The following is a 25,080-nucleotide window of genomic DNA, read 5'->3' as shown; positions in this document are numbered from 1 at the left end:
CAAGCTGCCAAAGGTCGGGGAGGGGGCTGATGCGGAGGAGGCGATGCAGGCCGGGGCTCGTGAGGCGGCCGTGGATGAGAGGACTCGCCCGGGGGCTCGTGTTGCCAGTCTCCGCATCATGGTGAGGGGGCAGCAGAGAAGAGGATTGCGTGAGGCCGGCTTTGCGTCGATTCCGTTAGGAAGGAGGTTGAGCCGGCCGTCAGCTGTGGCGGGAGACGAGGGAGAGGCTGACGTCGAGGGTTGGTTTCGGCGCAACGGCGTCGGCTGCGAGCGGGGCTGCGACGGCTAGGCTCGGAGCGAGGACATATTACTCAGCAGCCGACGGACCTCGGAACGGCGCTTGGTGGGAATCGACAGCGTGTAAGCCATAGTGGGGCCATCAAGCGTGCGTGACGACATTCGACAACCTTAACGTTTGCAGGCGGCCCTGATTCATATGGGCTGTTTATTGTCGAGAAAGTATTTAAATAGGCGATTTATTTTATGGTTTTCATATATTTTCTTACATGTGGAAAGGGCAACAAGCGGTGAGAAACTTACCAAAGTGTCGCCAACTGTCTTGTACGCCTGCTGTTTATCCCGATTCCCTCCTACCAGTCCCCATCAACCTAGGTAAATTCTCTTCACCGTACAACTGCACTCCTTCCTCCCCCCCTTTTATTGTTTCTGAGCCGTGCCTTCTGTCCTCCATTTTTACCGTGGGCTACCCACCTCGTCTTATCCTAAACATAAGCCCAGGCCAGCAGACAGTCCAGACACAGGGTGTTTCCACGTCGAACGCCTTCGAAGGCTTTCGTTGCGTGAAAGAAGCCCGTCCAGTCAAAATATGATGCCGGTACTTGTACTAAGATGGGCTTTTGCAAGTAAATCAAGTACCGACGATTATGCGGCACTCTAACAGGACATCACCCCGGCAACCAGTTGCGCCGTTTGCGCAGTCGAAGAGATGAGCAGCAAGAGAATTGAACAGTAAAAAAAAGGAATTGCCCCAAGCCAGAGTTGAACTGGCGACCTTTCCAAGGCACTTGCCGTTTTCTACAACTTTGCAGTTGAAACGCTCTACCGCTGAGCTATCGGGGCTTGCTTGTTGTTGAGGACATTCGCTACTTTATGGTTTATATGCCCATGGTCTCACATCGCACCTCTAGACACCGGTAAATGGAATGCACAGTTGCACTAAATAGATGGAGGCCCGGGGAGTGCAAGAGGGACGAGGAGTACAGGCTGCCCCGTGCTACCTGCCAGTCTCGTCTCCTTATCATGGCCGCTCCGTGCAGCTTCATTCCCACTTTCAAGTATTGAATTAAACCTTAGATTATGCAACACTCTTCGTAGCACCTGTCGCCTTTCCGTCTTGCAATCATAGAGGGCCTCAGGCGGGCAAGCAGGTCCAGCCTCGAGTAGCAAATGCAACCTTGTCAGGCGTGCCACCGAGACCACGCCCTTTTAGAAGTAGAAAGCACAGCACCAGCAGTCCAGCGGCAACATTTGAGTAGCAACAAACCACATCTACGCTGATTGGCCTGCACTTAACCTCAAAGGGCCCCCAGTCCAAATAATCTGCACGACGGACGCCACAACGTTGGCCACGCCAAACACCAACCCCATGGTCGGCCATCCGAGCCTGTCACGGATCAGACCGCCCAGCACGGGACCCAGTATCCCGCCAACGGAAAAAGACATGGTGTGCAGGCCATAGACCAGTGCGTAGGGCTCCACGGTGGGGTCGTCACTGCCTTCCTGGATAGCCCAGGTAATCTCTGCCATGAGAGGGCCAAAGACAAAAGTCAAAGATAGTCCAATGCCCGCCAACAGCGCACATAGCAGGACTTGGTGGCCGATGGTATTCTCGGTCACAAACCGCAGGCACACCAAAAGCGGTGCCGCCGCCAGTAACCCAATCGTGGCCGGCCATTTCGGACCGTATCGATCGCTCAAGGCTCCCGCAAAGGGACCAAGGAACGTCGGCAGAATGAGGGCTAGGAATACCAGTCCGGCGCCGGTGGCCTCCCAGCCAAACGTGGACGAGACAAACAAGGGTAGCGTGCTGTCAAAGCACGTTTGGACGCCAGACTCGATGACTGTGCCGAAAAGAGCAGCGAGGAGGCGGGGCTTGCTCAACAGATGCGCCAGCTTCTTTAGTGACGGGCTTGTAGGCCGTTCGGTCGCATTGGTCTCGGCAGATGACCCTGTATTTGGCTGATCCCGTCTTTCGCGCGTGCCGATGCCGTCTGCTTCAGCAATGAGGGGCTCTCGTTCTGGTTCCTGGGCCTTGAGCCAACGCTTTGCGTCTTTGGGCTCAATGATGCACAGCCGTAACACGACGTCGAGGGCAATTAGGGCAAAGCACATTGCGAACACGGAATAGTATCCCGCGCCTGAGTAGACGAGACCGCCCAGCAACGGCGCAACCAGGGTTCCGAAACTAGTGGCCGAGCCGACCCATCCCATTGCCTCGCCGAGCTTCTGGCCGTCAACAGCGTCGACGACGAGTGCCAGCCCGACACTCCATACCATGGCTGCAGACATGCCCTGGAGGACTCTGCCAATGAGCAGCATGGCAATGTTGGTGCTGAAGCAGAGAAGGAGGGAGGTGCCGAGCAGCAGGACGAGGCCAAGGAGCATGGGGATTCGGCGGCTCTGGGTGCAGTCGGCGACATAGCCAAAGGTGGCTACTTTTTCATCAGCTGTGAGTTCTTGGTAGGTGATGAGGACGACCAACGTGACGAGCAAAGCACGGCGGCGGCAAAGACTGCGAGCGATACGGAAACCCAGTGCTGCACGTCATCCTTTGGGATGCCAATTCGGTCGGTCAGGGCAAATGGCAGGACGGGAATAATGACGGCATAGAGGAAGATGTCCTGGCTGGCGGTCAGAGCGTGCAACGGTGATGGGAGTGAGGTCAGGATATACAGTGAAGACGGCGACCGAGACTGTGGTTACGATGAAGTTGGAAGAGGAGCGCTGTCGAGCGAGGATTGGCTTGTTCCATGGCGTTGTCGACATTATTTGGGCGAGTCAAAGCGTCAATGCTTCGGGGAATCAGTCGGCGAGCTTCTGGCCAGCCAGGAAGAGCCGAGTGAGCTTCTTTGAGTCGTGGCAACCAGCGACCAACTCCCCGCATCAAGACATTGATTGCTATTGTGCGGCGAATGAGTCAGTATTCCTCGGCAAGCGAGTCACTAGCCGTAGGCGCATGTCGTCGGATGGCATTACAGTAGCAGGGCAGTATTGATACCACCATGGGTTCAAGTTATGGAGCAGGTTATGAAGCAGAGCGCAATGACAAGGACAAAGCGTAGAGGACCAAGGAGCGGTCGTCCCTTTGCTGCCGAGAAGAGGAAAAGAGGCCAATAAGCTAATACGAGTTGGAGCGAGTTGTGATTGGGCATCAATAGACTGGGGTACCTTGCGGTAGAGTTGCAGACTTCTTGCCTCTCTTGGTGACATCTTTATCGCCGATTCCCATTGTTGGAGAGTGGAGACATGCTAATAATAAAGGCACCCTCGGGGTGGGCACCCTTTTCTGCATGTCTCAGCCATGTGTCTTAGTCATGTGGCGGAGAGAATGGGGCACCAGGGGCACCAGGCACAACGGCTTCGATGCTTAGCTAAGGCACCCGACTCGTACGATCTTTTCATGATTGTGTAGCAAGCTCGGGCCTTGGGCCTTTTGCTGCCCACTCTTCGTCGTCGCATCATTCCCGTCGGCCTCTCAACCTCACCGACCGAGCCATTGGTCCCTACAGGACGGCGTCCGGAGACACAGTAAGACCTGGCCAGCAGGGTAGCATTGTGGCTCCGTCTTGATGCTGCAGCTAATAAGCTGACGCTGGCTTGGAAAGCTCGCATCCACTCGTTGGATCCACAGTTCGCGCCACGATGCTCAGCGACCCCGACATCGAACGAGCCGCGAGTCAGCTCGCCGACTACCGCACCAACAATGCCCTGCCAGACATCCTCGACAAGTACTCGGCCCTGCTCGAGGGCTACAGGCGCCTCAAGAGCGACTACGAGGAGGAGCGAGATGCGCGGGAAAAGTACAAGCAGATGGCCCGGGGCCAGGAGCGGAACCCGTTTGTCCTCGTCCTCGTCGACGGCGACGGCTACGTCTTCCACGAGAGCCTCTTGTCCAAGGGCGCTGATGGCGGCAGCCATGCTGCACAGCTGCTCCACGAGTCCATCAAGGCCAGTCTTCAGCTCAAGGGCCTCGAGCATTGCCAGGTCATGGTGCGCATCTACGCAAACCTCGCTGGCCTGTCCAAGACGCTCCACAAGGTTGGTTTAGCGGGGACCGAGAGGCGCTCTCTTGCTCCCTTTGTCGCCAGCTTCAACCGCTCCTACGGCCTCGCCGAGTTTGTCGACGCGGGCGACTTGAAGGAGAATGCCGACTTCAAGCTGCGCGCCATGATGAACCTGTGGGCCGAAAACACCCAGTGCAAGCACATTTACTTTGCCGCTTGCCATGACGTCGGATACATTTCCGACCTTGTGCCTTACATGGGGAATTATGGGCGCTTCACTCTAATCAACACCCCTGGCGTCAAGTTCCACGACGAATTCACCAAGCTCGACCTAGGCATCGAGGAGCTGCCTGGCGTCTTCCGGTCGACCCCACTGGACGGGACTGCCCTGCATCGGGCTCCGCCACCTGTATTCTCATCCGCCAGGGCTGCCTCCGGAGGGGCCCCTACATGGTCGCTGGGAGACCAAGCCCCTACCAGAACAGACGGGCAAAAGGCCGTTTGCCGATTTCACTCGTCTGGACGGTGCAAGTACGGCAAGGCCTGCAAGAATCTTCACATCGAAGATGCGACGAATTCAAAAGCAACATGGAGGTCAACGACTAATGACCCCCAGTCGGCCGCCGGTGGCTCCCTACAGGAGCCCAGACGCAGAACTCCGCCACTGTTCAACATGCGTTCAGATGTGGCCACTGACTTTATGAACGGATATAGTGCGCATGCGACTTCGCTCCTGGCCGGGCTCGACGTTCTCGCGTTGCCCAAAAAAGGTAACATACCCGAAGGCCAGGTGGCAGTCAACAAGAACGGCTTCCGTCTTGATCCTTACATACCACCGTCTGGCCTCGAGATCCTCAGCCGACTCAAGGCACACATCAGCAGGCAGCGGGTATGCAACAACTTTCACCTCAACGGCTTCTGCGAGGCGGGCGACCACTGTGGCTACGACCACGGTCCGCTCGAGGAGGGCTTCAAGCAGGCACTCGAGTCGCTGGCGCGGTCCATGCCATGTGGCAAGCGCGGCGCGTGCCGAAACGCGGCGTGCACTTGTGGCCACGTGTGCCAGAACGGGGACTGCAAGCATCGCGGCGGCAATGGCTACTGCAAGCTGTCGCCTCAGTCACACAGCGAGGAGTTGGCGGTGGCTAGATATGTGCCCGCCACCAACGACCCGCCTCACAACCGGCAGTCATCGTCGGCGAGGGCCAGCACTGCGGCCAGCACCACTGATGAGGATGACGTTCCCACGATGACGACAAGGGCGGCGTTGGGCGAGGAGGAGGAACAGGGGATAAGCTCGAGGAAAAGCAGTGGCAAGCTCATCGAGCTGGACAGCATCAAGTCGACTATGTCTACCTAAGCGACGAGTCTGGAGATGCGAAAGGCCGGCTTCGATTTAGAAGCAGAAGCTATAATTTGCTTTATGAAATAGCCAGACTTCTAAATGAAAGGGTTACAGCCTTCTCTCTGCCCAAGCCAAGCCAAGACATGGTTGAACATGCAGGCGTCGGCAGTCTCGCATTAGGCCCCTGCATCCTCGCAGCCAACCACGAGCTGCCGTGGCGATCCGCTAGTCCGGCCCACGACGGGTTCCCTCGGCTGTCTCTTCCCCCCCTCTTCCGTCTCGAGCAGCCAGTCAATTCTAACTCCTTGCTCTGACCCGGTGAGTCAAGCCGAGGTACGCATAAGTTACGAATTGGCTGGCGGGAAAAGGAAAAAGGCTGACCCCGGATTTCCCTTCCTTTCCCCAACGTCTCCCCCTCGATTTACCCACGCAATTCTCCTCCCTCCTCTCCGGCCCATCCAGCGTCACCAATCCGCAAAACCATGGCCCTCCGTCTGAGATGCTCTGGCCGCCGGGCCTTGAGCTCCATCAAGGTGCGCCGTCTGTCTCTCTCGACATCTACAACGGGCCCCTCTAACGTAGCCAGCCGCTCGTCGCCGCCAACAGCCCCCTCGGCACCGGCCGCAGCAGCTACTCGACGGCCGAGCCGGATCTCAAGGCAACGCTCCGCGACGTCATCCCGGCCAAGCGCGAGCTGTTGAAAAGGGTCAAGGCCCACGCCGACAAGACAATCGGCGAGGTCAAGGTCGAAAACACGCTCGGCGGCATGCGCGGCCTCAAGGCCATGGTCTGGGAGGGCTCTGTCCTCGACGCAAACGAGGGCATCCGCTTCCACGGCCGCACCATCAAGGACTGCCAGCGCGAGCTGCCAAAGGGCACCTCGGGCACGGAGATGCTGCCCGAGGCCATGTTCTGGCTCCTGCTCACCGGCCGCGTCCCCTCCGTCTCCCAGGTCCGCGGGCTGTCGCGCGAGTTGGCCGAAAAGGCCGCCATTCCGCCCTTTGTCGCAAAGATGCTCGACGACTTCCCCCGCGACCTGCACCCCATGACGCAGTTTGCCATGGCCGTCTCGGCCCTGAGCTACGAGTCCAAGTTTGCGCGTGCCTACGAGCGCGGCCTCAACAAGGCCGACTACTGGGAGCCCACCTTTGACGACTGCATCTCCCTCCTTGCCAAGCTGCCCACCATTGCCGCAAAGATTTACCAAAACGCTTACCGCGGCGGCGGCGCCCTGCCTGCCGAGGTCGATCCCGCCCAGGACTGGTCCTACAACTTCGCCGCCATGCTCGGCAAAGGCGGCCGCGAAAACGAAAACTTCCAGGACCTCCTCCGCCTCTACCTCGCCCTCCATGGCGACCACGAGGGCGGCAACGTCTCTGCACACGCCACTCACCTCGTCGGCAGCGCCCTGAGCGACCCTTTCCTCTCCTACAGCGCCGGCCTTCAGGGTCTCGCCGGGCCGCTGCACGGGTAAATCCCCTTGTGAACACCATCCCTGACCAAGAGGCGTCCTTGACTGACCCGGCCCCTCCCCTCGCAGCCTCGCCGCCCAAGAGGTCCTCCGCTGGATCATCCAGATGAAGGAAAATATCCCCGACAAGTACACCGAGCAGGACATCCACGACTACCTGTGGTCGACGCTCAACTCGGGCCGCGTCGTCCCCGGCTACGGCCACGCCGTCCTGCGCAAGCCCGACCCGCGCTTCGAGGCCCTCATGGACTACGCCGCCGCCCGGCCCGAGATTGCCAACGACCCCGTCTTCCAGCTCGTCGAGAAGAACAGCCGCATCGCGCCCGAGGTGCTCAAGAAGCACGGCAAGACAAAGAACCCCTACCCCAACGTCGACTCCTCATCGGGCGTTCTCTTCCACCACTACGGCTTTACTGAGACCCTCTACTACACGGCCACCTTTGGAGTTTCGCGCGGCCTCGGGCCACTCGCTCAGCTCGTCTGGGACCGCGCCCTAGGCCTGCCCATTGAGCGGCCCAAGAGCATCAACCTCGCCGGCCTCCTCAAGCAGGTCGAGGGCCGGTAAGCTGTGTCTTACTCTGCGGTGTAGGGTAAGCGTGGTTCAACCTTGCTTGTATGTAATACCTTTGTTAGCGGCTTGGGAATAGACTTGCTTCTCCTCTCCGACGCCGTGTCTGCCCACGTGCCCCATGCCAGACAGCATTCACGTCAAGACCAGGTTTGCCACTAGCCAGATATCCTTATAATTTTCTAATACGGCTAAGAGAAAAAAAAGACGGCACCTCGTGGCGTTATGACAACGAGCGCCGTCCCCTGCTGAGCCCGAGATGGGGGCCGAGATTAAAAAAAAAATAGAAGCCGAGGCCGTCACGGTACTGCACAAACTTGCCTCCTCCCTCCCTCCCTCTCGACGCCAGCAGCTTTGGTATCAAAAGCACACGCTTTGCCACGCCAGACCGTGCATGACAGCTTCTCTGCAGAACGCTTCCTGTTTTTTTCTTCTGTCATCATTCTGGTTTTATTTGTCTCATTCTCTGACGATTTGTTCATTGGTGCCCGCCCTGGGGTCCTTGCCGGCCCTCCGAGATGCTCCGCCCGGGACTGGCGGGGCCCGGGGGACTATGCATCCCGAGCGCCGGCGAGCCCATTCGCGATACCGGATCCATGCGCATCTGGCTCCGCGGCGACGGTAAGGGGCCCGGGGGCGGCAGGCCGGGGCTCTGGGAGCGGGACAGCGGGGTGGAGGCGCGGGTGACGCCGCCGGCGCCGGCCATGGGGCTGCCGGAGCGCGACGGCTGCTGCTGGACGGGGCTCAGGGGCGGGACGCCAAAGTCGAAGCCCAGCGCGTTGTTGCTGTCGCGGTAGTGGGACGACGGGGCTGGGCTGCCGACGCGCGGGCTCTGGAGGGTAGCGCCCGAGGTCCTCGACGCGGCGCTGCCGGCGACGGAGCCGCTCCAGGAGCCGGCTCCGAGGGGGCTGGCGGTCGTCGTCTCGGGGACGTGGTACGAGTCTGCGTCGTTGCTGTGGTCGGCGCCGCCGCCCCTATGCGAGCCACGGTCATTGTCGCCATCGTCGTCACTATACTGCTGCTGCTGCTGCTGCTGCTGCTGCTGCATCCCGCCGCCGCGGTGCGCAGAGTAGCCATCCGGGTCGAAGCCCTTGTGCTCAAACTGCTCCATCTCGACGCGCTCGGCCTCTGCGCGCTGGTCGGCGAGGCGCGACTCCTTGGCGCCGATGCGGCGCTGGCGCAGGAAGTACAGGAGCAGGCCGGCGATGGCGAGGGCGCCGACTGTGCCGACGGCCGTGCCGACGGCGATCTTGGTGGTGCGCGACAGGCCGTGCCACCTTTCGCGGGTGGATTTCTCGGGCTCCTCGTTGAGGAACGTGGCGGCGGTCGAGTTGCCGCTAGGATTGTTAGTGACGGGCTCGTTTGCCTTCTTCTTCTTGTCGACCTTTCACACATGCCTCTCCACGCCGTCTTCGACATGGGGAAAGGGAGACAAGAGCGAGGGGGGAAGAGAGCTCAACTCACCCTTCGATCTTGACGCTCTGCCAGCTGCCGGACCGGTCTCCGTACGTGTACTCGCTTCCGGTGCTGAAATCGGTGACCTTTGCCTTTTTCAGATACATGGTGTACGGCCCGCCGGCGTAGTCGGTGTCGCCGCCGGCCCAGACGCGAGTGCCCTCGGGGAGCGACGGATCGCCGCCGGCCCAGATGCCGATGCTCATGCGCATGGGCGTCTGGGGGTAGTTGGCCGTGTTGTTGGCGTCGACGGCCCTGAGGGTGCGGACGTGGCCGCCGTCGATGTACCAGTCGATCTGCTCCCGCGTCCAGACGGTCGTGTAGTTGTGGTAGTCGTCCTGGATGCCCGTCATCGGGTGGGCGCCGCCGTTGTGGAAGTCCTGGCGGCCCTTGCCGAAGAAGTTTGTCGTCGCGTGCGTCGTGTTGGAGCCGAGGAACTCCCAGTCGACCTCGTCGAGGTCGTCGCTGAGCCACATCATGGAGCTGACGATACCGCGGCCCGAGGCGGCGCGGAGCCAGATCTCGGTGCGGCCGAAGAAGAAGTAGAATTTTGTGCGGAGCGTGGGCGAGTCGCCCTGCTTGCGGATGGTGAAGGCGGCGCCGTCCTGGGCGTCGTACTTGACGACGCCCGCCGTCGTCTCCCACAGCTCGCTCGGCGGCGCGTGGTCAAAGGTCCAGAGGTGGTCGGCGCCCAAGGCCGGGTCGGCTGGGCAGCCGTCGCGCTCGAGCGGGTTGCACTTGGTCTGGACCTGGGCGGCGGCCAGCCCGAGGGGCAGGGCCGAGGCCAGGAGTTGTCTCAGCAGCATTATGGGCGGTGCTGGTGTGAGTGAGTGAGGCCGTTATGGATCCTGTCGGCTCCGGGGAAGAGAACAATGGCCCGGGATGGGAGCGGCGTTGGATATCCCTTGGGGAGCAATCAAGCGTGTGAGCACAAGGGGCCTCTGTGTGACAGACGGAGCTCCCGTCTGCCTGTCCTCCTACCAGCAGGGGCGAGGATGGGGGGAGGACGAGTCGAGCAAGCCTTGCGAAAGGCAAAGACACTGTTTGCAAGCAATGACACTCGGTAGAGCTGTCGTGCAGGGTGGGGAACTGGAGCAGCGAGTTCAGGTCGGGGGCGCGGCAGCCGAGCGATGGTCGACGAGAGAGATGCGGTGCGTGAATGGATCCCCTCGGTCGAGAGGCGTACACACGAGACGGAAGCCTGACGCGCGAGGCGAGGTCAAAAGCGTGCCCCGGCGGTGGACTCGGCCCTTCGGAGGCCAAGGAGTGACTCTGGTCGGACAAGCGAGGAAGACGGAAAGGAAGTTGGAACCAAGCCGTCAGGCAAAAGAGCGACGGGTGAATGGGCGAGCGACGGGATAGAAAAGGACGCAAACGCGTTGCGCGACAAGGGGGCGAGCGGAAGAAAGGAGGGGGGAGAACGAGAGAGGGAGACGGACGAGATATGTCCGAAGCACTAACGGAGGCAGTAGATGGCAGATATCCCCTGGTGCATACCGCCAGGGTCTCGCGAGTACTGCGTTCTAATACCTGACGTCCTACGGATACAGCACCGACCAACTACCACGGCCAGTCGGTGTCTCTCGGATGTGAAGCCGCGGCGAGCTCACCCCCGGACATTGTCTCCTCCTCCTCCTCCCCTCCACCCCCCCCTGTACCGGTCGACGACCTACATGCGGATTCTTCTTTGTTTTGCTTCTGAGCGGCGAACCCTTGTCTAGGGGGGGGGACATGTCTGTTTGGGAGTCTGCAGCCCCCGGGCCAGGGAGGGTTCTGCAGCTGGCGCGAAGGAGTCTGAGTCCGAGGCCCCCATGAGTCGGCGGGTAGCTGTCGTCGCCTCGCCATGAGAGTTGGCTGCGTGCGCACTGTTGCTTCATGGCAAATTTCAGGGGAGAATGCGTGTGTTTGTAATGGGGATGGGATGATGGCATGCGGGGATTTGTCGACAGGGGGGAGGGAGATGCAGGCATATATGCACGGTTTGCCGCAGAGTATGCAGGGGCTCGCATCTTGTGCACGATGCCGATGCAATCACGGCGGGCCGGGACCTGCAGCATGCAGAGAGCCGATCTCTGATCTCTCTCTCACTCTCTCACTCTCTTACTCTCCCTGGCCTGCCTCCCTTGAGTCCCTTGAGTCCCAGTCCCGCCACCTACCTACGTGATCAGGAGAGCGAGGGAGCGCGCATGTTTGCCTCCTGCTGCCAAGAACGGAGCCATTGGTAAAAAGGAAGGCTCCAAGCTTGCGCGTCCCTTTTCGTACCGGGTTGTCTCCAACATATAATAATCCGGTGTGCCGTGGACGGTACTGTAAGAGGCCCCGGGGAGCCACATCCAGGCATTCGCCAACCAACGCGTCGGAGCCAAAAAAAAAAAAGGAACTCTTCCTCGTGCTCCGTACATAATGGGACAGCAGATCGACGTATCTGTCGGTGGGGGGGGGCATGGGAGGACGAACGCCTCTTCTCCACGCTCCAACGAGCTGGTGCCTATATTTGGTTCCGTGGGCAAAGTAAAACAAGGAAGCCGTATTCGTTACTCCGCCACTGCATTAGCCAGGCTGCCAAGACGAAGGGGACGACGACGACGAGCAGAGTCGCTTTCATTTGCTTTGCAAATTGGACCCAGATGCTGGATGAGGCTTGGCCAACAAGGGGGCCCGCTCGGGGCAATACTGGCTCAATGCCTCAACGGGCTGCCGCGCCGTGCCCCTTGTCGGCGCCAGCCAAAAGGGGGGGGCGTCCGAGGAGTGGCGATGAGGAAAGGCGTTATAGCACGATGGCCCGCGGCCTATTGCTGGAGCCAGCACTCTTGTAGTTTGCCCGCCTTCTCGCTCGTCATCGTCATCTACAGGACAGTACATCCTTTGCCGGTGACTGATGAACGATAGCTGCGATGTGCTCGCACTGTAGGAACGGTTCTGCGGTATTATTGCTTTGTTGCTGCTGGGTTCAGTCCCCACGGGCGAACCAACATTGCCCGCTCTCTACTCTCGCCTGCTGCCGGCATTGCATTAGCAGCGGGACCCTCTGCCGTATTTGTGCAGGCAAGTATTGGATGCCGGCTGGTCGGTCTTATCCCCGGCCCTGTCTCCGTGCTCCGAGGCATTTGTCTACAGCACAGAGTATCATGCAGATCAGCTGCATGGTCCAAGGCAGCAGCAGCCCTTGCACGTACGGCCCGAGGCAAATGCCACGGTCGACGGTGTCATGGAGAACGAGGCTTGATACGTCCAACTCCGCACTTCATCTTGCATGCAGCCTGCAGCAACCCGCCGCCGTACTTGGTCACGGCCCAGCCCTTCCGTAGCACATGACAAACAGCTTGCATCCATCGCCTTGCACCAGTCTCCCACGCATTCCCATCAATCCCTAGGTTAGCCAGCTTCGCAAAAGACTACATAACTCGCTCGACAGAACTCGACGCAGGCAGAGAGCGCTGCATCCGTGCGCCGACCGGGAGGTGGAGCCCTGGCCCGGCCCGGCCCCGGACTCTCGGGTGCGGACAGACGGGCGCCGCCGTCTTCACATGCTGGATACTGTACTCGTCACCCTTCTCCACAACAAAACTGCCGTGGATGTGGAGAAGATGACGAGAACGGCAGGTAGCCGTATGTTGAGTTGTTGACTGTCCGGTCAGTCAAGGCTGGGTTCGATACAGTCAAGAGGCATGGCTGCCTACTAAATTACCGTTGGCTTGGAGCGTCAGGACCTGTCGAGGGTATCGACATGAGCTTGGAAAAGTAAATAATGGCAGCCATCCATCTCTCCTCGCTTTTTGCAGTACGAAGCCTGTTCCGCCGTACAACAAGCCTCCGGCCCACCAGCATCTGTTTCCACGGCACAGCACCACGTCCCCGAACGTGGCCATGTCACCATATCTCTAGGTCTTGTCCGCAGGCATATCATGTCAAGAGAAAATATCTCCAATGTACAAACAGAGCTGAGCGCGGGACGGAGCCTCGCATCCTCCAACCAGACCCAGAGATCGACGGAAAGGCCAGGCACATGCTGGCGGCGGGCGGGGACCGACTCGAATAGAAGAGCTCACGTCTACGTCTATCGTCCCGGCATTACCACGAGGCCGACAGCCCAGTTGAGCTCTTCTAGGAAACAGGGTCAGGGCTTGGGATGCGCCGTCAGAGGGCGCGCCTACGCCAGTGTGGGTTGGCCTTGCACGTAGCCGCCTCGAGTCGGACAGGCACCAAGCACCTTCATAGACATCAACGATCCGTCATAGTGACTGAACATTTCAGCTATGGAGTAAAATGGTAATCGCAGGCAACGGTTGAGCCAAACCCATGAATCCTTCAAGCAAAACAAGCAAAGGGAAACAACCAACGAGCCGGCTCGAGACATGAAAACCCCTCATGGCACCCGCTCCCCAGCCAGACCTCGGCTCCCACTCGCCAAGATGACAAACAAGCAAAACCCAGGAATAAATAACCGCAACATTAGAAAGCCATACAAGCCCAGCAGAAAATGCGCCGCCGCGTATATATACACCCGTCTGAAAGCCAAGAGAAAAGAAGAAGCGAGCACATCAGGTGAGTCGGGCAGGATGCGACAGGCCGAGCCCGTGCGAGGACGGGCGTGGTTTGTGCGAGGGCATCAAGCAATCGCTCCTTCACATGACGGTGCACTTGTTCTCGTCGCGCTCCTTCTTGACGCTCAGGGCCACGCGGGCGGCTTCGGTAAAGGCTTCGTTGACGCCTCGATTCCTCATGGCCGAGCACTCGAGATATCGCGTGGCCCCTATCCGCCGGGCCACCTCGAGGCCGTGGTCGTAGTTGATGAGGGGACCTTTTTCGCGTTGCTCGCCACCGCCGCCGGCCTCTTCCTCGTCGCCCTGTTCGCGGAGGTCGCACTTGAGCGCGACCAGGACCAGCTTGACGCCCGGACAGTTGTCTGCGATTTCCCCAACCCACTTGGACTCGACGTTTTCGAGGGAATCTTTACTGTCGACCGAGTAGCATAGCATGATGAGGTCGGTATCGTCTGGGGAGGGGCAACCACTGTCAGCAGGCGAGTCTCGGGGAGGGGGCGGGCGGAGGTGCCATACCGTACGACAGAGACCGCAGGCGATCAAACTCTTCTTGGCCGGCCGTGTCCCAGAGAGACAGCTCTATGTGTACATTGTCGACGAAAATGTCTGTTGCTGTGGTTAGCGTCCATGTCACCAGTCGTCTCTTGCATCGTCTCGCACCGTGAACGTAGTTTTCAAACACTGTGGGCTCGTATACGGTCGGGAAATAACTGCGGCGGATCGTCAGCGGGGGGTGATTGATGCTGGTCGCGGGTGTGGGACAGCATACCCTCTGGTGAAGACGTTGAGCAGCGAAGTCTTGCCGCAGGCACCGTCGCCCCTGTTTTCATCGCATCAGCACCCGTGCAGTCCCCCATGGAACCGGCGGCACCTACAGCAGCACCAGCTTGCGCTGGACCGTCTTGGATCCACCGCAGAGAACAGGCATCTCGACTCGGCGATGTGGTGGCAACGGAGACTGGGTTGGCCGAGTGCCAGGGGCAAAAAGTGCTTCTTTCTTGTCGGCAGAATGGGATCGGAGTCGTCGAGAGTCGTCGAGAATCGTTGATTGTTTGGCCCAGGTTGGGGATTCGTGTTGAGGCGCGGAATGCAAAAGTATCGAGGGCGACAAGCAGAAATCGTCGAGGCGGGCGCAAGCGATGAGGATCGGTTCGGCGTAGAGGGAGGCGTGGCAGCGCAAGAGGCAGACAAGATGATACGGAGGCGAAGATGGAGGATGGATGGATGATGAGGTCAGGAAGTGGGAAAAGGGACCCAGCTCATGTAATATGGGAATGGGCCCCGTTGTACCCTCTACCGGGTACTTGGCAGCTACTTGACACTTGAAGTTGCGTCCTCAAAAGAGACGTCAAGGGGCGGGCCGAAGCCAAGCCATTAGCCTCGACGCATGTACCGCCGAGGTCACCACTTTGGCCGTCCACCACCAGCGGGATTGGAAGCCAAGGTGGCGCCTCGTCGTGCCCATGACAAGAAAAGCAAGCAAAAACTTAACAAGGTTACCGGCGAGTGGAGAGGGTTTGACAGGCAGCCTGAGTGTAAAGCTGCAAGCAGGTGACGGCAGTGATGGAGCAAGGACCAGGTGGATGTTGACCGCGGCAACAAAACAAGCCTCATCAATGCCTTGTTGACCAGACAGCCAAGGTTGATTGCCTATGCCTATTTGCGATCCCAAGCATGCATGAAAATTACATCCTTCGCCATCAACAAGCACAGCAAAAGAGGGGACACTTGTTCGACCTGCGCACGTGATCTACTATATCTTTGTCGCTAGCAAAGCACTCACAAATCTCGGTGCCCATCTGTTAACCCCCCGATCTCTCTTCTATACTTGCCTCTCTGTGCCTGCACATGAAGCCCGGAAATGGCTACTCAACCTTTGCACTCTTTCAAGTCTAAGCTATTGTGGCCTCTGTGGCCTCCGAGGCCTCCGACTGGCTACTGTTCATTTTGGCTGCTCGTGAGGTCAGTTTCCAGCGCTGGCACAAGGAAATCATCTTCAACATGTGTTTGTGCAGCTGTCATGTTGATTGCTATTTACAAGGATGCAACATCGCTTCCGTTCGAGTGCAAAATCTATTCCCAAACTGCAATAAATCGCTTCCATGCCGCGTCCCATCCATGAAAGAAATAGGCACCCAGTGCCTTCAGGCAAATGTCACTGCCAGCTGCTCAGTCGTCGTCTCTCTGGTAGCCCTGCCGGCCCCTTCCCATCCTCTCCGCAAGATCGAGCTTCTCTGCCTGTTTGTGCAGCCCATTGACGAAGCCCCGCTCCCCTGCACGCTCCCGTGCTTTGTTGTCGGCCTCTCGTGCAGCACGCTCGCGATCCTCTAGTGCTGCGAGCCGGGCCGAGCGGTCTTGGTCCAGCTGCGATGCCGCCGATTGCATGGCTTCCAGCTTGCGCGCGCGTTCAGAGTCCACGTCACGTTCGTCTTTTTCTTCCCTTCTGGCTCGTGGTCCAGCGTTGCTGTACCTGGGAGCGTCTCTGTGGCTCCCCCGGTGGCTTTGGTCTCGCCGTCTTTGACGCTCTGGAGCTTGTTCGCGTGAGTCGTCACTCCAGCGTCCGTAACGTCCACTGGGAGACGCGCTGCGTAGGCGCGAGCGCTCTTGGTCAGATCTAGAGTCAGGTGGGTGCTCGTCACAATCTCTGCGACGGCCAGTTCCGAGTTGGCAACCCCCCGGTCCATCCCGCGACCGCCTGTGCCTGCGGTGGCGCTCGTGCTTTTCAGAGTCGTCGCGGTGGCGCCGGGGACTGCGGGAGCGTGAGATTGAGCGATGGCGGCGACGGGACCGATGAGCGTCTTCGTCCGCATCACGACTCCGATGCCCGTCATGTTTCCGTCTGTGCTTGCCATCTTTTTCCTTTGGCCTGTGGCTCTTTTCTTGACCTCCGATACCCATCGAGGAGAGCAGCTGTTGCCGCTTGGTTGGGTCGTTCATCATGGCGTCGTAGGCTGCTTGCTCCTGACGCTTGATGGCCAGCAGAGGGTCGTCTCGGATCTTGGCGGCCGTGTCGCGGGCACTGTTGGCGTTTTGGAGGGCCATGAAGCTCTCTTGGCCGGCCGCTTTTTCCAGGTTCTTGTGTTCTGTGCCCTTGATCAGGGTATCGATCCTGCGCCTCCCCAGCAGGTACGCCTCCTGCTCTTCGGTGGTGCCGGCCTGGCCATCGGTTGGGCCCTGGTACATCCAGTCGACGCGGTCGACTCGTTTCCTGCCGCCCGCAGCCTCGAGTTGCCGCTGGAGCTCTTCCTTTGCTCGCTCCTCTTTGATCTCATTGATGCGCTGCTGGGTTCGCTTGCGCTCGGCGAGGGCTTTTTGTTCCTCATCGTAGACGGCCGCCTGGTTACGTCTCAGCGTCGGGTGGAACGACTTTTTGAGATTGAGATCGCCGCCTCCCATGGTGGCGGTTGTGTGGTTTTATTCGGGGAAAGGGCAGTGGTGCAATGTGCGGAAGTGGTCTGTAGTTTGTCTCAAGTCGGAGAGGGATAGAGGCGAGGCTGCGTGAGCAAGAGGAAATGGCAGTGTTGGAGCTTGGTGCGTTTGTGTGCGACGAAGTTGAAGGAAGTTGCGGAGCGAGCGTGGCGAGGCTGGGGGACTACAATGAATGGAGGTACCTAGTGCGTTGAGAGTTTGCCGCGTCCGCACTGTGAATATCGCACCGTAGAGTAGAGTCATTGGTGCACTTTTTGCCTCATATGACCTCACGCTTTTAGGCAGCAAAAAGCCATTAATACTTGTCGCCAATGCTTGCCCCCGGTAGACGAGACTTTATTTTCTTCCTTTTGCCTGTGAATCTGGCGTGTCATGGAAAATATTTGGTTTACAAGGTAATTGTCATGCATCCGGAACCCTTGCCAAATCATACAACGACACATCAAGTGTCTGTCTGTGATGCCTGGAACACAGAAAGCCATTGACAAGCATCCCGTCCTCACGGTAGTTTTCGTCATGTTCAATTGTATAACGCTGCCATTGCGATCCTACGGCATGTCCAGACTCGTCCATCCCCCTCTCAATATAGAGCCGGTGTCACCTTACCAGCTTGCCCTCTTGACACCGGGCAGATTGCCGGCCATAGCCTCTAGTCGAAAGTTGAACTGCGCGTGGTTAGATGTCGTGCATGGCAAGCCCAAGCCGGCATCAGCACTAACCCTCGACATCTTGAAGTCGCTGAGGATGCCGCGACCCTTGCCGCCCATGATGCACCGATTCCGGATCTGCGTCGGGCGCGTGTAGGCGTGCGTCTGGGTAAGCTGCAGCTGAGCCTCGGCGCGCACCCGGGGCGGAAGAGTGGTGTTTCGGATAATGTAGCGAAGCGCTTGTCTGATCGTTTGCCTCTGTCAGTACGGGTGTCTTGTCGTGGACCAAGGAGAGGGGGGACCTTTGCGTCTCGAAGTCCTCAAAGACCTTGCGCTTGGTGTGGTCGCGGATCGTCCGCGGCTTGATGAAGCAGCCCAGATCGAGCTTCTTGGCGCGAAACATAGACATGCTGGGCGACGTCGTGGTCAATGGCCTGGTTGGATTCGACGAGCTGGCATTGCAGCCTCGGATCGGGGAGGATCTAGTATTACCGGTGTTTATCCGGCCACGCCGCGGGCGTCGAGTACACGGTACATGAGCGGAGCACGGAATTCGCGGCCGAGCGGGAGTTGCCGTGCCAGGCTGGAGCGGCTAGTGCCTGTACTGGCTACCTTTGCTCGCTGCACACCACGGAATACGGTAGGACCTGGTCTTTCCTTTCTTCTTCCTCCTCTTCGTCGCCGACACTCTTCTGGAGCACGTCAAAACCCGAAATGACCCAGGAACCTGTCTATTGTTTCAGCACGCCAAGCCAGACGAGGATCGACAGCCCCCGGGCCCTTCTTGCTTGGGCCGCACTACTCCGTAGAGACGCGGCAATGGCGGCATGCTTTTGCCAACTGCCAACTGACAGACGGCACGGATATTGGACGCCAAGCCACTCCTGTTGAAACGACGGACCGCCGAACTCTGTCCTTGTTCCTCGAGCGTCGTCAAGGCCAGCCAGGGCAGCATAGGGCTGAGCTGAGAATAGCAACCAACGTCCAGGAGGCATCCCAGAGGGGGACAAGACAGCTCGTCTCACCTCACCGGTGGTCCCCTGGCGTGGCTGTCACAGCGTCGGCCCGCTCTCGTCAGCACCGCTCACAAGCGCGGGCGGCGCCATCGGCGCAAGCGAAGCGCGCCCCCCGTTGCTTCGCAGACTGTGATCAGCAAAGCTTCCGCGCCTGCTGACGACGGCCTTGGGCGGAATCTGCCCGTCCCACGTGGGCCTGGCGTATGAGGGTACAAGCCTCGACAGAAGGCTTCACCTGCACCGCATCTCAGCGCCTATCGGACGCTCGCAGGGAACCTCATCCTTTGCGCGTCAAGGTGCTCAATCAGCCATCGATGCACCCACCCCTCTTCTGGGAAGCCTAGCTGAAGCTGACCAGTCAACTTGTTGCTCCTCCTACCCGTTGACAGGGACTCGTTCCCCCGCGGAATTCAACTATGTCGTGGGCACGGACTGCGGAACCCAACCCATGGACGTCAGGATGCACCAGCCGCTTGCTCCGGCACTCATGGAGACCGTACTAGACATCCCCACGGCTGTCTGGTCCTCTCTGCACCCCAGGCCTGCCTCGCTCGGGACGCCACCTCGTCGGTCCCCTTACCCCTTTTAGGATGTTTCTGAAGACCCGTTTTGCTGCGCCGAGCCCGGCAAGCGCGACATCTCGACGTGTGTCAACGCCCCCAACCAGCGGCAGTCATCTTCTTCTCAGCCGGACCCCCTCCTTTCCCTCTTCCTTGTCGCACCCGCAACGGGGCTGGTGCCCGGCATGCCTGGTCTTTGAGTCCTGCTGGTCACTCTGGGGCCGCGGCTGACGCAGCCGATCACCGAGAAAAGCGTCGAGCAGATCCAAAACGCATAGCATGACCGGCTTGCTGGGGGGCTGCCGGCACTTAATACAAGCCGAAGCCGCTTTGTTCCCCTTCTGTCATGTAGCACACTCCCAGCCCCCCTAGGCAGTTAGCCGGTAAAAAGGGAGCGGACTTCTGGCGGGCACGGCTTTGCGTGCAAGAGCAAGGGGAGAGCCTCATGATGGTGGCGTATCAAACTGAACCCCTCCCCTTCAGCCTTCCCTTTCGCCCGCTGATGCAGTGCGGCCTCAGAGTCTCGTTGTTACTCCCCATTCAGCCGACACATCACGAGTCCCGTGGACGGTTGATAACAGTTGAAAACACAGGGCTGGCAGAGGCCCAGAAGTGCTCGAGACACTCCTCGCTATAAGAGGGAGGAGGCTTCTAAACCTCGGAACCCAGCAGCTCTCTAGCGTCCAGCCGCTGCAACTTGGCGACTCAAAGCTTCTCGACACTTGGAAACCAGCGACTCCAAACGCATCCATCTTGTCTTCTTGCCAGGACGAGTCACGGCAGCCCTCTTTCTCCTCATTCCATATCTGCCCATAACACCTCACCACTACAATGTCGTCGAGTCGCAGCGGCAGTGTCAGCTCCAAGGGCAGCAGCAAATCCAACAGGCCCAAGGTGAGTGCAATGTCATCTGATATCCACCGTCCCCCTTCTCACCCCGATGCTGAGTTTAATCCTTTTGTCTGGCTTCTCCCCGCCAGTCGTCAATCCTGCAGCTGGTCGACTGTCTCACGACACACCGAGTGAACACGCTCACAGAGCTCTGCCGCATCGAGCGTATAGCCGCGTCGTGCGAGGATGAAGCCGACGCAAAGGCCTTCCAGAAGCCCATGACGGCAGCCTGGGTTCACTACGTCAACAGCAACCAGCTCCTGACGGAGTTGCGCGGTCTCACGAGGAGCTACCCATTCTCCGGCGACGTCGTACGGGAGGCTTACCGTCGGGTCAGAAGCGACCCCAACAGCAATCGCAGCTGGAATTTGGCCTGGCTCTGCCTCCGAACGATCAAGGACGACGGGCTGATTACCGCGTTTGCGGCGGCAGAGGCGGCGCGGCCCGAGATGTGGGGCCCTATGCGGCCGAGCGTCGACGATGTGGCCAAGCTGGCGGCCTGCTTTGAGCAGGAGTGGAATACAGCCGTTGACACGATGCTGCGGCATTGGCAGCGAGCGCCGACTTGGTACTGATGGTGGATGGACTGGACGGGTTACAGGCCGCAATGGAGTGAGTCGTATCACCTCGCCGTGTACTTGGCCAAGTTGGCTCTGCGCGAGGGGATGTCAGGGTTCTGGTAGCAATCATTTTGACTATTTGAATGTCGAAGCTGCCACTGGTGTTGGAACCTCCAGTCCAGTAATGGTCAAGCTCTGAGGAGTTGACCAAGGCAAAAAGCTCCCCCCCTTTTCACCGCCGGCTGTCTGCTATGTATGTCCCGTTAAACACGCCTTCTTTTTTTTTTTTGAAATCTAGACTCATTCCCTCGTCTACGTGCATTACAAGCTCCCCGATGCCCAAAAGACGACGGGCATGGGATCGGGAGAACGGCTGCCTATACGGAACCACTACGGCGGTCTGGCTGGTCGTAGTCCTCGTCGCCGCCCTCCCAGTCCTCACTCTCGAGGCCGACGCCGCGGATGAACATGGAGCCAACCCAGCCGGCGAGGGCCAGGCCGCCAAAGACGCTCCAGGCGAGGGCCTCACCCTTGGGGCGGACGTTGATGGACAGAGTAAAGAGGCCGCCCGAGACAAAGGGCCCAAAGCTACGGCCCAGGGCGGAAAGGGTCTGAGCCACGCCGTTGAGAGTACCGAGGCTGGCGTGGGAGGGGGCTGAGTTTGTGATCTGTCCGGTGCATGTCAGCAGTGCGTTGGAGCTGGCCGTGTCATTAGTAGCGAGAGTGGAGGGGGGCCTACCAGTAGCATCACGCTCGACAAGCCGCCAACGGCGCAAATGTTCTTGAGGATGAGGACAAGTCCAAGCTCCACGTACAGCCACAGCCGGCCAGTCCCGATGCCGAGGGGCGGGTCGTCGTCGAGATAGCCGACCCAGGGCATCAGAACCATGCTGACGGCGATGCCGAGCAGCGCGAACCGGTACGTGCCAAGGTTGCCCATCTTGGCCTGGAGGGGCTGGTACAGAAAGGCCTGGAAGATGATGGTGGCGAGGCCGGCGAGGCTGAGGCTGACGCCGATGTTGCCGGGGCCGAGCTGGCGGCCCGTGGGGGGCCGGGCGGCGGCGAAGATGGGGTACAAGCTGTTGAAGCTGATGTTGGAGAGCTGGAAGACGAGGTAGGTGGCGAGCAAGGTGATGGTGGTGTGGTTGAGGAGGTCTCTCCAGACGGGCTTGTGGCCGCCGGAGCCGGATTTGTCGAGCTCGTCGTCGTCGTCAACATTGATGGCGGCGGCGACGTCGTTTTGATCGTCGTCGTCGTCGTTGTCAGCAGACGAGGAGGGGGACGGAGGCGAGAGCAGGGGCCGTCGGTGGTCCGCATGGCCCTGCGGCCAGCGCGTACTCCACGAGTTCCTGTTGAGCTTGGGGCGGCCCGGGCGGCGGAGCCAGGAGGAGAGTCGGCGGATCCAGAGGGGCTTCCAGGGCCCGACGCCGCTCTGGTCGAGGGTCTCGCGGAACCAGATGCCGACGACGACGACGCTGAGGGCCAGCAAGGTGGCGGCGAAGAGATTGGGGGCGAGATATGGGTACTGGGGTCCGAAGATGCGCCCGACGAGGAGGCCGCCGAGAGCAGGGCCGGTGATGCCGCCAAGGGAGTAGATGACGGGCAGATAGGTGAAGGCCTTGCTCTGGTTTGAGCGATCGGTGACCTCGCCAAGGACCGTAGGAACGCAGGCGGCGTTGCCGTTGAGCAGGCCCATGGCGACGTGGACGACGACGACGTGCCAGTAGCGGCGGCACAGGCCAAAGGCGGCGAAGCAGGCGGCGAGGGAGGCGGTGCCGGCGAGCAGGACGGGCTTGCGGCCGACGAGGTCCGAGGCCCAGCCCCAGAGCAGGTTGGTGGAGAGCTGGGCGAGGGCAAAGGCGCTGGCGAGGATGCCGACGTATAGGCCGCCCTGGCCCGGGGGCACGCCGGGCATCGACGACACCATCCCGGGGAGGTAAGGGGAGATGGAGTTGAGGGCGGTTTGCTCCGAGAGGGAGAGGAGGGCGAGGAGGAGGAGCTGGCGCACGGGGAGAGGCGTCTGGTCGTGCTGCGAGGCCGAGTCTGACGAGTCTGTCGACGAGGAGGCCGAGGACGAGTGACGCGAGGCTGGAGATGCCGACGAAGACGACGACGACGAGGTGGAGTCGGACGAGGTCGAGGCCGAGGACCGGCGGCGGCGGCGGTCGACGGGCGCCTTGGGCGGCTTGGTGGGGAAGGTCTGGTAGCGGTGTGTCGGGGCGCGGCGCAGGGCCGAAGCGAGGGTCGGGATCGGGGCGCCGGCGTGGAAGGAACCGGAGGAGAGGGTGCGGTCGGCGGCCCGGGGCGGCGGGCGGCCGGAGCCCTCGGCCTCGGCGGGCGTCGTCTTGGCCCGGGCCATTGGGTCCTCGTGCCCTCGGTGACTCGCGCTTCTGGTTCTTGTCGTCGTTTGAGTTGCGGTGTCGGCCGTCAGAGCGCGCCTTTGTCCTCCTTCAGCACTTCAGCAGCAACGACGGGCAGCGAGCGGAGCGGCAGAGGTTGACGCGCCGAGGCGGCCGCGGCATACTTCGAGCGTCGGCGAGCGTGTGACAATGGCGGGATGACGGATGACCAGACGTTGATGGAGGTTTTCGGCTGGCGGCAAACTCCGAGGTTCGTATTTTCTTTTTCCCCCTCCCTTGGATTGGTGACGGCCTGCAGTGACGGCCCGCAGCAACCAGCCCGACCAATCTGCCCGCTCTCTTTTCGGCAGCAATCCGTTCGGTCTATTCGGCTGGCGAGAAGCACGGAGCACAGGCTGGGAGGGGGACGTGGCGTGTCCCCTGAGCACCCGCGCCACGGCACAATAGACGCGCTGGCATGCATCGACGACGTCATCATGGCGGGCCGAAATGCACCAAACAAGCCTCTTTTTGGCGGCGACGGAGTTTGTTTTTGCCGCTGGCTACTTACTTGGAGAGGGAGTTTAATTATTAATCGTATAATTACGTACTGTATAACTGTAGTGCGGGCGCATATCAGTCTCAGAACAGCTTTTGGTTAAAATCGGGAGGACGAAATAATTAAGCCGCGGTTGTTGGAGGAATCCACGTCACAATTCAGAGGATGGCGTGCGTTCATTCCCAGAGTATATGTCGTTCAGAAAGCATCAGCCACAGAGCAAGTTGCTTTTCGAGTTCTCGGTATGAAACGTGTGCCGTGCGTCTTCGATGAGCTGCATGGTTTGGCCCGTGTGGTCAGTCTCAGAGAGTCAGAGCAGCAAGAATACGTGTACTGAATTGTATGAATTTCGCCAGCTTGAAAATGTTGCACGCCCTATTACGAGCAGGATAATCACGAGCGCTGGCTAAGGCCAGACTCGAGGATGGGAGCCCAGCTTACTCTACATCCATCCCTATTCTCGAAGCTGTCCTTCCCGGAAAAGGGGACCCCGATTAGATGGAGTTTTTTTTTTTTAGAAATCCACTGTCACGAATCGTCTCCATCCCTTTACCACAGGGATCCAACGGTTTCATGCTCAGGGGCGCTGTAGTTGCATAGTAATCGTTTTGGGGGCTGAATCCTCCTGCCTCTCTTTACAGAGATGCGTCTGCTCAGGGTGCCTTGTAGACGAATGGCCACCTGGCCTCATGGACACAGGACTCTAGCCCTTTGGCTGTCGTAACGCCGGTCTCTAGTCACGGGCCCCATAGTACGTTGCTACAACGTAGGTACGGACCACGTCTGCAATAAGCAGTTGCGACAGCCTCGTAGCTATTTGTATAGGCCCAACTTGCTAGGACTTCTATTATAGTGATGTTTACTGTCCACGACTTGGCGCCAATCTTTCCTACTATCGCTTGCTGTGAGATACCTTGGCGCTGATTCGAGCCATGCTGTACGACATGACTCAATGGACCAGGAGTCGGGCAATAACTTACAGATGGAATATGTCTTTGCATTTGCATCTTGGCGACATGGGTTCGGCCCCATTGTCATTCCACCATAAATGGCCGCGGGTGAAGTCCGATAGACCACCATGGTGCCCCGGGCCGGTTCCGCGGCACGCGGCGCGTATGATGCTGTCCTAGATGGGGACATGTCCAAAACTATGTCTTCAATTCGTCATGACTAATAGGAGGGAACTAGTAAGAGTCCACTATGCAGCAGCCGACTGGCGGGCTGCGCTTCCCTCACGATCCATAAGCAAAGCATCCAATGCTTGAAGCTTGCCGGTTGAACCAGGACAAGTCCCTGTTAACCGAAACTACTAGGAGAGCGTAGACGCTTGCAGGGTCATTACTTGGCAGAGTCTGCACGCACACGAGTTTGGTCCAACTACAGCCTTGGGCATAGGCACTCTGCAACTTGCGCATCCGCAGTCGTATAATGCCGCACCAAGGATGGCGCATT

General features: G+C 59.5%; 9 protein-coding genes and 1 non-coding gene across 10 annotated transcripts; 3 read left to right on the top strand and 7 right to left on the bottom strand.

The window, feature by feature from the left end:
• Positions 1 to 984: 984 nt before the first annotated feature.
• Positions 985 to 1,080, bottom strand: HRG_12110. The gene has a single exon. It is a non-coding gene; the product is annotated as a tRNA-Ala (tRNA).
• Positions 1,081 to 1,509: 429 nt separating this feature from the next.
• Positions 1,510 to 3,006, bottom strand: HRG_06798 (major facilitator superfamily domain-containing protein; the record flags this gene model as incomplete). The annotated part of the gene is made up of 3 exons (XM_044865269.1): positions 1,510 to 2,672; positions 2,723 to 2,861; positions 2,914 to 3,006. 3 exons carry the CDS (start codon positions 3,004 to 3,006, stop codon positions 1,510 to 1,512), a joined length of 1,395 nt encoding a protein of 464 aa, XP_044719231.1.
• Positions 3,007 to 3,882: 876 nt separating this feature from the next.
• On the top strand, positions 3,883 to 5,604 carry HRG_06797 (putative ccch zinc finger dna binding protein; the record flags this gene model as incomplete). The annotated part of the gene is made up of 2 exons (XM_044865268.1): positions 3,883 to 4,607; positions 4,671 to 5,604. 2 exons carry the CDS (start codon positions 3,883 to 3,885, stop codon positions 5,602 to 5,604), a joined length of 1,659 nt encoding a protein of 552 aa, XP_044719230.1.
• Positions 5,605 to 6,071: 467 nt separating this feature from the next.
• Positions 6,072 to 7,625, top strand: HRG_06796 (citrate synthase, peroxisomal; the record flags this gene model as incomplete). The annotated part of the gene is made up of 3 exons (XM_044865267.1): positions 6,072 to 6,122; positions 6,176 to 7,059; positions 7,130 to 7,625. 3 exons carry the CDS (start codon positions 6,072 to 6,074, stop codon positions 7,623 to 7,625), a joined length of 1,431 nt encoding a protein of 476 aa, XP_044719229.1.
• Positions 7,626 to 8,106: 481 nt separating this feature from the next.
• On the bottom strand, positions 8,107 to 9,889 carry HRG_06795 (glycosyl hydrolases family 16 domain-containing protein; the record flags this gene model as incomplete). Its single annotated transcript, XM_044865266.1, has 2 exons — positions 8,107 to 8,965; positions 9,093 to 9,889. 2 exons carry the CDS (start codon positions 9,887 to 9,889, stop codon positions 8,107 to 8,109), a joined length of 1,656 nt encoding a protein of 551 aa, XP_044719228.1.
• A 3,819-nt stretch (positions 9,890 to 13,708) lies between these two features.
• HRG_06794 (ras family domain-containing protein) lies at positions 13,709 to 14,555 on the bottom strand (the record flags this gene model as incomplete). The annotated part of the gene is made up of 5 exons (XM_044865265.1): positions 13,709 to 14,079; positions 14,144 to 14,233; positions 14,288 to 14,337; positions 14,397 to 14,447; positions 14,503 to 14,555. 5 exons carry the CDS (start codon positions 14,553 to 14,555, stop codon positions 13,709 to 13,711), a joined length of 615 nt encoding a protein of 204 aa, XP_044719227.1.
• Positions 14,556 to 15,954: 1,399 nt separating this feature from the next.
• HRG_06793 (pre-mRNA splicing factor domain-containing protein) lies at positions 15,955 to 17,023 on the bottom strand (the record flags this gene model as incomplete). The annotated part of the gene is made up of 4 exons (XM_044865264.1): positions 15,955 to 15,991; positions 16,046 to 16,241; positions 16,320 to 16,466; positions 16,522 to 17,023. 4 exons carry the CDS (start codon positions 17,021 to 17,023, stop codon positions 15,955 to 15,957), a joined length of 882 nt encoding a protein of 293 aa, XP_044719226.1.
• A 635-nt stretch (positions 17,024 to 17,658) lies between these two features.
• Positions 17,659 to 18,112, bottom strand: HRG_06792 (ribosomal protein s14p/S29e domain-containing protein; the record flags this gene model as incomplete). The annotated part of the gene is made up of 3 exons (XM_044865263.1): positions 17,659 to 17,721; positions 17,776 to 17,947; positions 18,006 to 18,112. 3 exons carry the CDS (start codon positions 18,110 to 18,112, stop codon positions 17,659 to 17,661), a joined length of 342 nt encoding a protein of 113 aa, XP_044719225.1.
• A 1,998-nt stretch (positions 18,113 to 20,110) lies between these two features.
• On the top strand, positions 20,111 to 20,745 carry HRG_06791 (uncharacterized protein; the record flags this gene model as incomplete). Its single annotated transcript, XM_044865262.1, has 2 exons — positions 20,111 to 20,173; positions 20,260 to 20,745. The coding sequence occupies 2 exons, from the start codon at positions 20,111 to 20,113 to the stop codon at positions 20,743 to 20,745; spliced, it is 549 nt and encodes a 182-aa protein (XP_044719224.1).
• A 362-nt stretch (positions 20,746 to 21,107) lies between these two features.
• On the bottom strand, positions 21,108 to 23,089 carry HRG_06790 (major facilitator superfamily domain-containing protein; the record flags this gene model as incomplete). Its single annotated transcript, XM_044865261.1, has 3 exons — positions 21,108 to 21,398; positions 21,470 to 22,759; positions 22,829 to 23,089. The coding sequence occupies 3 exons, from the start codon at positions 23,087 to 23,089 to the stop codon at positions 21,108 to 21,110; spliced, it is 1,842 nt and encodes a 613-aa protein (XP_044719223.1).
• Between the last annotated feature and the right edge of the window lie 1,991 nt (positions 23,090 to 25,080).

This window comes from Hirsutella rhossiliensis (genome assembly GCF_020360975.1).
Source record: "Hirsutella rhossiliensis strain HR02 chromosome Unknown scaffold00007, whole genome shotgun sequence".
Taxonomy (NCBI): Eukaryota; Fungi; Ascomycota; class Sordariomycetes; order Hypocreales; family Ophiocordycipitaceae; genus Hirsutella; species Hirsutella rhossiliensis.
This window is presented reverse-complemented; position numbering and strand designations above follow the sequence as displayed.